Below are 13,323 nucleotides of genomic sequence, written 5' to 3'. Positions count from 1 at the left end.
CAGGCGCCCGCCACAACGCCTGGCTATTTTTTGGTTGCAGCCGTCATTGTTGTTTGGCGGGTCCGGGCTGGGGATTTGAACCCGCCACCTTAGATGTACGTGGCTGGCGCCTTAGCCGGTTGAGCTATAGGCGCCGAGCCAGGACAACAGTCTTATGCTGTGAGGGCATTAAGTAAATAGGTTGAGGGAATTTCAAGAAAATGAGGTAGATTATCATCTGAGGCCTGCCCTCTGCCAACACAGGGGCCCCAGTCATCCCTCATCCCTGTAAAGTAAATGCTTAGACTGCAAAGAAAAGAGGGAGCCAGGCCCCAGTTAGGTTTCCCTAAACTACCAAAGGCATTTTCCAGCACAACCCCTTGGGCTTCAGGCTAGTTTTGCTCCGGGATACTCAAGTCTGTTGTGGGAAAAAGAGGTAATTTAGTGTCCAAAGCCACTTCACTCATTTGAGGCCTCCTGCTTAAGACAAGAGGCTCCTGCTTTCACAGGTTCTGCGTCAGGAGCCCAGCTGTGGCCAAGAAACCAGGCTGACACAGACCCAAGCCCATGCTCCTGCCCCGACTAGCAAGACCCCTGTTCTCACACGGAGAAGTGGGCACCAGTTTGCCCTCAGCCTTAAAGAGGAACCTCCTCGTGGCTCCCTGAATACTTGAGAACACTCAAGGCTTCGAGCCCTCACCTCCCGCTCAGAGAAGCAAAAACTCCCACGCCAAGAGTTTTACCAATAGAGTCCTCAAAGCCTTTTTCAGTGGGGAGTGAAGACCTGGAGGCTGGGGGCTGGGTGGGGGGCATAGAGTCACGCTTCAGAAGGATTTGATCTCAAAAGCAACAGCCCAAATTCTCCCTGAAAACAAAACAGCCTTTCTGCTCTCGAGGGAACCAGTGCGTGGTTAAGTCAGGAGTGACACCTGGATCCCATAACTCTTGGAGATTTGCTCCCAGCCAGAACTGTTTACAATTACATACACCAAACCAACATCAGACAGCCGGGAGATGTGCGCTTACCCGCTGAGAAGCCAGGAGGTCAATGGGAAAAATTATTTTAGTCAATGTTGAGCCTTCATGCTGGAAGTTTTATCTAAACAACAGCCATGTTCTCATGCTCCCCCTATGCCAGCACCAGCCCCTCTGATACTGGATTCCAAGGAACTTGGAATGGCAATGGGAGGCGAGGACTTTGCTTCCACCCCTCAGGGGTCTAGAGGTCACAGTGCTGTTAGAGGACGGGAGGGGAAGGATAAGTGCTCCCTCTCCTGGGACCCTGGTCACTGTGACACTAACCTGCACTAGTCAGGCTGGACAGCAGGCAAGGTCCCAGGGTGAGCAGGCCGCTCAGTCCCTGAGGGTTGGAGAGGTGGGATTATTTACAGTAGTGACTCCTTCTAGGGCCTGTTAAAGCAGCAACTTTAACAGGGCCCCTGAGAATAAATTCCCACCCACATCTCCCCTTCCAGGTGGGAGTGAGATCCTGAGAGCAAGGCCCAGTCCCCAGCCCCGACTCTGAGGTCACTGGCCTCTCCCCGGGAAGCCTGAAGTTCTAGCCATGGCTATTTGAGAGCATGAGACTACCGGAGACCTGGGGATGAGGCTGGAGAGCTCCGTCCCTTCTTTTCAGTGGGAATACCTTTCCTGGACTCAAGACCCAAGAGGTCTGAATGGGATTAGTAGGAAGAAACAGAGTGGAAAAGGAGTTGGAAGTTGAGTAGGGGAGAACAGGAGAAGAAGAGGGGAGGAGGAGGAGAAGGGGGAGAGAAGAGGGAAAGGGGGAGAGAGGAGGAGAGAAGAGGGAAAGGGGGAGAGAGGAGGAGGACAGAGGGGAGAGGGAGCAAGCAAGGGGGTGGGGGGGGAGGAGAGAGGGGCAGAGGGAGCAAGCTAGAGAAAGAGAGTCCACTGCTGGGCAGGACTAGCGTCCTGTGCCCGAGAGGCACCCAGAAGCCCCCAGCACTCACACTTGTACATGTGCTGGGGGACCCACCCTACCTGCTGTGCCCCAGGCTAACATTCAGAGCATCTGGGATGTTACTGGCTTGAACTACCAACTCCAGCAAGAGCGGGCTTCACTTAGCTCAAGTACTTGCAATGGCTTCCTCAGATTTCCAAGGGCTCCAGACACCTGAAGCCATCACAGGGCAACCATGTCACAGCTACACAATCACACTTCACCTCAAACAAGCCATGATCCCCAGTCACAATTCTGGGGCCTCCCATCACTATACCATTCTGAAGACGTGAAATCCGATTCTGCCACGTCCGGCAAGGACCAGCTGCCCTGCATCAGGCTTTGAGCAGCAAGGGTGAGGCTGTTCGATCCTTGCTGCTTCTGCCCCAGATATGCCAATTCACATCCTTTGTTTCCGCCCACATGTGTAGGAAACAGCCAATCAGAAGCCACAAGGGGCTTCTGCTAACCATTGTACCTAATGGTGGTGTCCATCTTTTTTTCTTAAAAGAACATACCAGAAGGGGTGCCACAGAAGTCCCAACAATGCAAAGGGTAGCAGGGTGGTGACCACTGCAAGCTCATAAGGAATCAGGGATGGTAACTGAGAATCTGCCCCCAAGCAGACTCAAGACCATGAAGATGAGGGTAAGATGCACCAGTAAGTCCCACCCTAACACCAGGGACACCGAGCACCCTACCAGCGTTCCTTCCAAAAGGACTCGATTTGAATTTTAGTAAATCAGCTCAATATGTTCTAGGCCTATGGGTAATAAATAAAAGAAGTCAGTGAAACCTCCAAACAATAAGCTCATTCAACACAATCTTTTTTTCTCCCCCCATCTGGGAACTCGAATACAGTGAACATGAATAAATCCTGTTGTGTAAAAACTGGAGGAGAAAAAAAAGGGAGGTGGAGGATGGAAGGAAATGGCAGGATTCCCACTTGTTGGTCTCACAGGAAGACGAAGACAGTCCCCCAAACCCCAAGGGATGTCAGTGTGCCAAGGCAGCCTGGGGAGGTGGCACCGGAGTCTGCAGTCCAGGTAGAGAAGCATCTGGAGCCCCCCACCCCTGTGCCCCCTGCTCCTCTTCTGCACAAGGCAGCCCTTCCAGCCTTGCACTCAAACTATTAATAGAAGTGGGCCCTGAGGCTGCCCTACACCTGAACCTTCTTAGGCAGATCAGCCGCAAGCCTGGCCTGATCCTGCCTCACAGAGGTTTCGCTTCAAATAAGCACGAAAAATACTTCCTGCCTCTTCAAGCTCCACCCCATACCCCTAACAAGGTTAAAACTATTAGAACTGAGGACTGCACTGGCTATTAGCCTGTCGTTCTTCCAGAACATCCAAGAATTGCCTTTGTGGGTGACAGTGGCTTGGATAGGTTGTGATTAAAGAGAGCTGCATGTGTGAAATTCTCCCCTGTAATTCACAGCTGAACGTGACCTGGGCCCAGATGGTCCTCATGGATAGAAGTTCCACAACCTTCCAACAGGCTGAGCTTAATGTAGACACAAAAACAGAGACCCAGCTGCCAAGGGCACACGGCCAGACAGAAGACAGAATTCACCTGGGGGTTTGATTGTTTTAAAAAAAAGGCTACCTCCCAGCTCTTAGGACTCCATAAGGACTCACAGAGTGATACTCCCTCATTCTTGGGAGACTCTACAGTCTGGTCCTCTGGCCTGGGGTAATGAGAGCTGGTAACCCGGTCCTTTCATCATGAGGCTTCTTCCTGCCTCGTAACCAGAGGACTAAAACTGTTTATATCACACAGGATTAGGTGCATTATTTTGATAAATCATGGGTCCCCTCCTCCCTCAACCTCAATCCTTACTAGCATACACAAGCAGGACCGCCAGAAACAAAAAGTCAACCAGGAAATGATTATGGCGCAGACTTGGGTACTCAATTCCAACTCAATAACTTTACTGGCAAAAATATGACTTGCAGAAAGTCTGCCAAAGTTAATTCATTAGATCCATGTGTGGGTAGCAGGAGAGTCCCCATGGTGGGGACCTGGAGCTCATGTTCCAATATTCCATGATCCTCTGCTGCCTGGTCTTTAAGGGAGTTGCTTTTCCTTTTCTCTAACGGAGGGAGGGGCTCCGCCGTCACCCCGAGTATGCCTCACGGAAAAGCCACAGGCATTTCGGATGCCACCGGCCATGAGCCCTCAGTCTTTATTGTGGAGAATTCCTCACCGTCTTCTGCGGCACCTCCAGCACCACATAGACACAGCCACGCCAAGACTCAGCTGCTATTTACAACCTGTGACGACGAACCTTGAGCTTGATGGATCCTTCATCCTCTACCACAGCATCACAAGCTGCTCGGGTGGTTTTAAAAGTCAGCTTTATGGAGGTGTCATTTACACCAAGAAAAGAGAATGCTCTGCTAACTGTCCAGCTCTGAGTTTGGACAAATATGTAACTGTGTAACCACCACCAAAGTGAAGCTATTAAACATTTCTATCATTCCAAAAATGTCCCTCATGTCCCTCTGGGGTTCACTCCTGGCCCAGCACTAGGCCTGCCAACCACGGGCTGTTTTCTTTCCCTATGGTTTTGCCTTTTCCTCAACGTCGTGTCAATGGAATCAGCGTGGAGGGCTGGGCGTCTGGTTTCCTTCACTTAGATACTGCTGTGTATCACTAGTGCTTAGCTAAGATCTGCTAGTTTTTAAGTCTTCAACTTTCACTTTCTTGTCAAAGAGACAAAGCGATGGGCCCTACCTCCTCTTTGCTATGGAGAAACCGAATTTCTGATTTAGAAGCTTTATTCAAAGCTTCAGATCTGGGAAGGGACGGTAGTCTCCACCATCTGAGCTAGCCTGGGACTGAGGGTTTTCCCAGGATGCGGGACTTTCAGTGATAAAACCAAGAAAGTCCCCAGCAAAGCCGGACAGTCACCCAATTTGAGAAAGCTACTTCTAAGCGTAGCGCTGTGTACATTCACTTCCGGCACATGGCAGGTTGCTCTCTCCGAGCCAACAGCTGACTCTCCTTTCTTGGTTTAATCATAAGCAGAAGGCTGATTTCAGCTTCCGTACAAGTTCACCACCCCCACCAGCACTGCAGCTGCCATTGAAGTGCTCCAGAGGGGCTTGAGGAAGCAAGACGAGAACTCGGGGGTCTGTCCAAAAAACAGCTGAGCAGGGCTTCCATGATATGGGTGCCCCTCCCTTTTCCTCCCTAACACTTAACTCCCACCTCGATATGGGACACCGAAGCGCCCCCGCCCCGTTCTGCCTTTGTGCCCGTCCGATGCAATGCTTCTGGGATACAGACGGCTCCTCCTGTTTTTCTACACAATTTCTCCCTACTCTTCCCTCAGTGGGGGTTTTGGTTAGTTTGTTTTTAAGACTAACTAGGGAGGTGAGAGTCAAGTGATAGTAAATTAGTAAAGGGCCCAAAGCTATTATTAGAATTTAGGATCTTGCCTATGTAAACTTAACTAAGACATCAGAGAAAAGTCAGCCAGGACCAGGATGTGGTTTAAGGCTTAAGAAAGAGTAAATCAAAAAAGAAACAATGTTTAGGGAGAAAAAAACATTTTCCAAAAAAAACTATTCCATCTGGGAAATGGGAGCCTTGAATAAAAATGAATGAATGGGCCGGGCGTGGTGGCTGATGCCTGTAATCCTAGCACTCTGGAGGCTGAGGCAGGTGGACAGCTGAGCTGAGCTCACAGGTTTGAGATGAGCCTGAGCCAAAAGCGAGACCCTCCATCTCTATTAACAATAGAAAAACTGAGGCAAGAGGGTTGCTTGAGCCCAAGAGTTGGAGGTTGCTATGAGCTATGATGCCACAGCACTCTACCTAGGCTGAGAGCTTGAGACTCTGTTTCCAAAAAAAAGAATGAATGAATGAGGAAAAAAAGTAAAAGCAATTCCTTGCCTTTCTCTTCCTCCTCTGAAAATCATGGATGGGTGCTGTCTCTGAGAAGCAAGGATGCCTGGGACCTGGCTAAGCAGCCCCAATTCAGATCTCCCAACAGCATCAAAAAATCATGCCCTGGACAGAGGTGTTGCTCAAATTAAGTGTGAGGCAGCAGGAACTGGGAGGGAGGGTGTCAGAGCCACAGCACAGAGGTCTTGGGGCATTGTTCCCCTGTGTTAACTGAGTGGTCCCCTTCTCAAAATATTTACCAGTAGCTCTTACAAGCTACTCCGCCAAGGGGCCTGTGAGGCGGATTAGTACTCGTTATCCCCACTCGTACAGACGAGGAAACAAGGCCCAGAAAGATTAATTGACTTGCCCAAGGTCGCATAGCGAGTTAGTGGCAAAAGCCAGATTAGAACCCAAGCCCCTGAGTGCCCAGGCCGGCACCCAGCTCCATGACCTCCCTTAGCCATCTACCCAGAGCACAGGCAGAGCCAGGTCTGCGCCTCCGGGAGCCCTGGAGGGCAGGTGAGCTGCTGCAGAGGGCACAGACAGGCTCATACTCACAAGCAGAGACCTGCAGGATCCTTCTCTGTACCACCAGACAGCAACACCCCTGTGCTGGAACAGACAGAAATAAGGCTCAAGTCGGGACAGCCAAGGGCAGCCTCGGTGGGCTTGCATCTCCACTTCTGGAATTTGGCTTTGAGGTCTTGCTTCATTTCCCTTTGTATATAGGTCTGCTCTCAAGGGCTAGAATAGGGAGTATCTGTTCCCTCTTTACCTGGAATCCATCACTCACCCATCCCCAATCACATCCCAGATACCTACTATGTGCCTGGCAGGGTGCCAGGGGCTGGGGAGGGACACCGGGGAGGGAAGACAAAGTCTGTGTCTTGAAGGAGTTCAGACTAGCTGGGGCAACAGCTATAAGATGACTGGAATTCAACAGATATCTATTGAGTACCTATGCTGTGCCAGGCATTGATGAGGCTACGTCAAGACTGTGAGGGGTCACAGGGGATGTCAGGGGAGGATCCCTGGAGGAGGAGACGTGGGCTAGGCCCACATCTGAAGGTGTTTAACTGAAAAGTTAGTCCCTTCCAGGCCACAGGGATACCAGTAAAAAATGATTCTGAACTGACTTTGGACACTTCTTTCTAAATGTAACCTTGAACAGGAATTCTACCATTTAGAAACCCAACTGTTATGGACATCAAATCCTATTTCTAACTTTCTGGACTAGTGCTTAATCTCCATAGGCCTCAGTTGACTTGTCTCTCAAATGGGAGTAAATAGCCCTTTGTGTTTCCAGCCAGGGGCTCTGGACTCTGCTAACAATCTTTGGAGACATAGTCCTAAAAAAGTCCTTCAGAAATGAATTCCTCATATGGCCTACAGCATTCTATTTCCCGCTAAGTCTGCTACTCTCCAGCTCGCAACAGGAAATTGGTTTTATTTATAAGAATCACAATCCTAAACTGACCTTTGCTGGACGACCCACCCACACACTCCCTCCCTCGCTTCCCTCTCCTCCCTTGCAAGACATATCCTCCTTCCAAAGATTCCTCAGTGACCACAGAGCAACCAGCATTGAGGAGTCGCTGGAGAGTGAGATGGGAGATTGTTTTCTGGGGGGGAAACTGAGGCCAGGAGAACTCAGCGACTTGCCCAAGGAAACAGACCCCATCTGAGCCTCTGCTCCTCACTGCAGTGTGACTGCTATCCTTCCTGTCTCGGTGGGGGCTCTAGACACACACGCCATCCTCCCATGGCTTGGGGGAAGCCTCCCTCCTCTGAATGACAGAGTCTTTGGAGAAACATTTCCCATCATTAAAGGGATTTAGAAGAAAACTGGCACAGTCTCCTAAGCTTTGAAGCTCCTTGGCCCTTCCTGGCCCTTTAATTGTGAGGGACCCAGCCTGGTTCCCAGAGCTCCCACCCCTTCAGAAGAAGGGAAGGGTGAAAAGAAGAATTCTCCCACTCTGCTTGGCCTCTCAGCACCAAAAGCAACCTCTCAATATTTCTGTTCCTGATCATTTCATTGCCACAGCAGCAAGGGCTCCCACGCAACTTCAAAGTCAGGAGGGCTTAAGGTCAAGTACAATGAGCAAACCCTGTGCTCAGGACTGTAAAACACCACATTTGAGACTGTTTTTTTAGCAGGGTTCCCACAGGCTTAAAAGCTGAAGGTAAATTACGGTAGACACCTGCAGGTATTATGAGATTTGGTTAAGGTACATCATGTGAGTTTGGAGGGGAGATCCCTTTCACTTGGTTCTACTTTTCCAGATAAGGAATGTGTGTATTATTTATCTATTACTCATCTATTTTTCTAGTTTGAATTTTTTTTTAAATATCCTTTAGCTACACATTAGAATTAGAGACCTTTACAAACTACAATGCTCAAGCTTACCCCTAGGCCAATTAAATCAATTTGGAGTGGGACCTGTACTTCCATATTTTTTTAAAGCTCCCTGGATGATTCTGTGTGCACCAAAGGTTAAGAACTACTGGCTTAGGTAGAATTTCAACAGGGAAAAACCTGAGCTCCTAGGCACGGAAAAATAACAAATAGAGATGATTTCTGAAGGTAGAGTGAATATTATCTGCCCATCTCTTATAGGTTTGTTTTTGTTTTTTCAGAACTTCCCTGACCACCCATCTCAGGATTCCCATACAAGCTTGAAACTGTTTTACTGGCTTGACTCTATAATTTATACTGCCTCCTATGCCCTGGAGGTAAGTGGGGAATGGAGAGATCAGATTCAGAAATAAAAGAAGACAGGAAAAGAATAATTATACTTTCAACCAATTATGGTAGTCCAAATTGAGTATCTCGACCATGCCTGTTTAGATCCAAGTGTGACACAATCTTAGGAAGCATCCAAATGGCTGTTCCAAGTGCAATCCACAGATAGTAGGTCAGTCATATTTGGCCCTGGTCACACTCACCAGCTGGGATAACAGTAGGAACCAGAATCCTTTACCACATGACAATGGGCTCACGCATGGTGACACAAGGATGCTCTTACGGCAGTCATGAATATGTAAACAACAAAGGATGGGGAACGTCTCAAAGCACCCTGTAGAAGCTGGCATCATATCCTGGGTATTGGTGAGGGTCATATTGCTTATTCAACACTAAAGAGATTCACATACAAGACACAGCCATTTTACCATCACTATTTATGGCAACGCTCATAAAAACACCATCTTTCTGGGAAGAGACTCCCACATACTCCCACGCTCCTTGTTTTTGCTTTGGAGAGCCATGGGTATCTAGCAGAATATCTTGGAAGGGATTGGTAAGAAATTCTGGAAGCTTTTCTGCATTAGACATAGGGTGATATCCTAACCACCCATTATTTCCAGACCTCTCTTTATATCCTTCAGGACAATGGAAAATCAACCCAGAGCCTAAAAATGATAGGGTATTTTTGAAGATTGTACAAGCTGTAACAAGCAGGCTGGGGAACAAGAAAAAAAACAATTTCTCCTACAATAACTAACTGCTTTATAAGATTTACAAATTAGAGAAAACATTTTGAGACTCCGAATGCAGTGAAAAGGCATTCTACTTATCTGGGAGAGGGAGAGCTCAAAATTAGAAATTTGGACGCATAGAATGAGGCATTTATACAATTTTTAAAAGTATCACATAGTAAGAATTTTTCCCTACAATTTTCACTTATGCTCTGAGAGTCCAAGTGAAACCTGCTCTCCCATTTCACTTTGTTGTTTTAACCACTATACCGAATCATTCCGTAACTAGTCAATCTTACCTTTAAAAAGAAAAAAAAAAAAGCCCCAATTTCAGACAAACAAGAGAAAATCACTGAGGCCAGTGAGAATTGCCCTGGTTAATCAGACATTGGGCTACATTTTGCACAAACCAACTTTTCCATTCACTGAGTTCAAAGTACAACTCATCTGCCTCTCAAGAAAATGGGGAGGAAAAATCCCTAAATTTCTCAGTGAAAGGTATAATAAAATATAATAAAAATATACTGTAAATAATTAAAATATTAGCAGCAGGACACAAGTGAGACTGGAAATAGATTTTTCCTGTGAGTCAAACACTGGAATTGGACTTGGACCGGCCTTTTCAATCCAGAGAACTCTCAAATTATCCACTTATCACTCCTTCAGTCTGATTTACTGCAAAATGATGAGGCAGATACATGTTATCAAAAACATAAACACCCTGAACTGAAAACTAAGTTTCTTTCATTTGGCAAAAGCCCCTGATCCTTTTTGAGGGTGGGAGGATATTAAGCTGACTAGAGAGAAAGATACGGAGGGAGATTTTATCAGGTCAAGGGCCAAGTTAAAAGCTATTAATACAAAAATCTTCTGACAGCAATTGGGCATTTGGAAAGGAAGCCCCAAATGTTATTTGCCCAAACTTAGAAAGATGAATATGCTGATTTGAGAAAGCGCTTGCAACCCCCACCCTCAACCTGGAGCCATAATAACACCCCTCCACAATTTTGGGAGCTGGAAGGGACCCCACAGGCCAACACTTCCTGTCAGCCTCCCTCCCAGAGCGGGTCCGTCCCCAAAAGCAAAGGGGGGGTGGGGGGGAAGGGATCCAAAAACTGTCATTTCGCAAGGAAAAGGACAGTGGCTTCTTCAAGCTTTTGAGACTGCAAAAGGGCACAGTCACTCAGTTACAAAACTGACATGACCCCACCAGAATGAGAGAGGAAAAAAATTAACCCAGTTAGGAATGTAAGAGAGGGTCCGGGAAGGGTTCACAGAGAGAGAGAGCGAAGATGGCCAATTATTAATAATTTAGCCAGGCCTACCCCCCTCCCTACTTGTCCTCAAAGACCCTTCCTTAATATGGGAAGTGCTGTCTGGAATTTGGACCTTTCGCCCTCACCAGTAACCAGGGGATCGGGATAAGGAAAAGCAAAGCAAAGCCCAAACACATTACCAGCTTAGGGAACCAAAGCCAGTCCCCAAAGGTCCCTTTATGTCAGTTTCACAAACCAGAAACCATCGGAGCGAGATTCCTTGGGAATCTGAGCGTTCCCCTTTATGACTCTCTCCCGGGGGGGAAACAAATATAGAAACAGTATTTCCTCTGGCAGGTCGGGCTGAGACCAGACCAGCACAAGAGAGGGCAAGAGGCTTTTCCAAAGGAAAATGGGGTAGGGACTGCCTGCAGAGCCCCGCTTAAGGGGCAGCACTCTGAGATCCCTTTTCAAAAGGTCTGACTCCGTCGCTTCTAGACTCCTGCCCTGAGCCTCAAAGCATCGGTGCTGACTGGGAACAGGGCACACCAGGGACGGTCCGCCCACCGGGGTTTGGCCAAGATCCCCGGCCCGGCCCAAACCCCAAACTCGCCCAGCTGCGCACTGGGCTAAGCCTTCGGGGCGGGACGCCTCCTGACTCTCCACCTGTTGGGCCCCCGCTTGCTCCTCACCCCCCACACCCCCTCCCTGCTTAGGGGTGGGGGAGAAGAGAAGGGCTCGAAGAGAAAAGGTCACTGGGCGGCCGACCGGACGTTTGGGGAGGCCCGACCTAGCTCGGAACGGAGCTGAGCGCCCACCCCACCCATTGCCCGAGCGCTTTTCCCGGAGCAGGCTCTTTCCCCGGGCCTGCAGGAAGCCCCCGGCCCGGGAGGAAAACCCCAGCGAGAGAACCCCACAATTCGTCCCTTTGCCCCCCAGCATGGCAGCATGGTTCTGACTTTATTTGGGGTCTCCTCGGCCCCAGGCATCTTTCCCGAGCGGATAGGGTAAACAGGTGAGAAGCCCCGCCACGCCCCCCACTGCTGACCCCAGCCCTCCGCTCATGGTAGGGTTAAAGCGCCAGGGCCGCGGCCGCCACCTAGGAGCTCACCAGCCCGGCGCTCGGCGCCGCGGTCGCCCCCTCTTCGACCCAGGTCCGGGCGGGGCAGGGACAGCCGGCTCTGCTCACCTGAGTCCCGGCGGGACTGGCCCCATCCCTCCTTCCCCGCGTCGTGCTGGGCGGGAAGGGAGTGGGTGCGCGCCGCGGGGACCCCGCTCTCTCACCTTTGTACCGCTCCATCGGAGCCCCTGCATGCGCTGCCCGCGGCTCGGCTCCGGCGCTGCGCTCTCGGCGCTCGGCTCCGCGCCCGGCCCGCCGCGCTGGCCCCTCCCCGTGAGGTCACGCCCGTGGCCGGACCTCCTGGCGCGGCCGCCGCACCCGAGGCCCTCGGACCCGGGGTCCGCCTGGCGCGCCGCCCCGCCTCTGCCCCCACGGGGGAATCTCTGGAGCCCCCCGGGGCTGAGCGTCGGAGCTCCAGTGCCAGTGCACCCCGTCCCCAGTCCCGCTTCTGGCCCCCTGGCGATCCCTCCGAGTCGGGGCCCCAGGGGCGGCCGGACGGAGCGAGATTGGACGTCCCCAGACCGGGAGGGCCGGGCTCCAGCGGGCCTCCGAGATCTGCTTTCCCCGCCGCGGGGGCTGCAAACCCACTGTCTGGAGGCAGAAACTGAGGTTTCCAAGCTGCGCAGACTTGCCTAGAACGCCTCCTGCCGACACCTGGGCTAACCGGCTTTTCACCCTTGGCTTTCCTCGAGGGGAGTCATGAGGGTGGAAGCGACGGCAGGGACCTGAGCCTGCTCGGGTTACTTGGGAATTGCTCCCACTCTCCCGTAACCTCTCCGGGCAGCCGGCAGCCGCTGCCAGGGTTTTAAAAACATCTACTTCCTGCCTTCCACCTTGCCACCTGCCTTCCCCCTGCTACACTCTCCTGAGAAGGGCTAGAATTTCTACAGCCAATTTGACAAGTCCGGGGGCTCCCAGTTCCCGGGGCGCCCAGCATCTGACGGCCCTGGAAGGGTGGCACCTACTCCACGGGGTGCTCGGTCCTGGCTCTGGCTCTCCGCCCTGCTCTGGCTCCGCCAACAGCTCACTGCCACCTTTTACATTTGGCCACCTGTGCCTCTAAGTCCCTTAACATTTCCAAGTCTTCTCCGTCCTCCCCACCCCTAAGTTTTCCTTTAAATTTGTCTGTTTCCACTTTAAAATCTCAATCACGGTTAGTCCTGGATGACTGGTTTCTTAACAAGTTTCCTAACTTCCTTGAAGGAACATGTAAGGAAGATTTGTTCTTGTTGTTGTTTTCCAAAAGACATCTTAATTCTTCCATAGATCAGCAGATTTAGCTCTGATGTTTGAAGACCTTTCACCCCAGAAGTCTGTGGAAATGTTTTTCTTAGTTATATCAGTAGCCAACGGAGAGGATCCCTGCCTGCAACCCAGGCATGGCGCTAGGGCCATGCTGCCCATTAGTTTTCTCAATAACCCTGTGGTTTCAATAGTATTATTATCTCTTTCATACAGTTGAAGCAACTGAAGCTTAGAGAGGTTAAACGATTTGCCAAAACACACAGCTAGAGAAGAACAGGGCAGGCATTAAATCCAGGTCTGTCTGTTTCCCAATGTTTACAAAGGTTTCCTCAAGTTCATAGGAAGTGCCAGGCTGCTCATTACCAACTCCTGGAGAACACAGACAAGAGAAC

The 13,323-nt window shown here is 50.3% G+C and overlaps 1 protein-coding gene across 1 annotated transcript in view; it reads right to left on the bottom strand.

Annotated features, from left to right (window-relative positions):
* The window catches only part of AFAP1L2 (actin filament associated protein 1 like 2), a 99,337-nt gene extending 87,465 nt beyond the window's left edge, over nt 1–11,872 (bottom strand). Inside the window, exon 1 of the mRNA XM_023511740.1 lies at nt 11,851–11,872. Coding sequence (XP_023367508.1) covers nt 11,851–11,866 — 16 coding nt within the window. The 5' untranslated portion in view covers nt 11,867–11,872. The remainder of the gene's footprint in view (nt 1–11,850) is intronic.
* Between the last annotated feature and the right edge of the window lie 1,451 nt (nt 11,873–13,323).

Source organism: Otolemur garnettii, unplaced genomic scaffold (assembly GCF_000181295.1).
Source record: "Otolemur garnettii isolate 467f Iridium unplaced genomic scaffold, OtoGar3 scaffold00021, whole genome shotgun sequence".
In the NCBI taxonomy this organism is placed as follows: domain Eukaryota; kingdom Metazoa; phylum Chordata; class Mammalia; order Primates; family Galagidae; genus Otolemur; species Otolemur garnettii.
The sequence above is the reverse complement of the archived record's forward strand: the minus strand, read 5'-3'. Positions and strand labels throughout refer to the sequence as shown.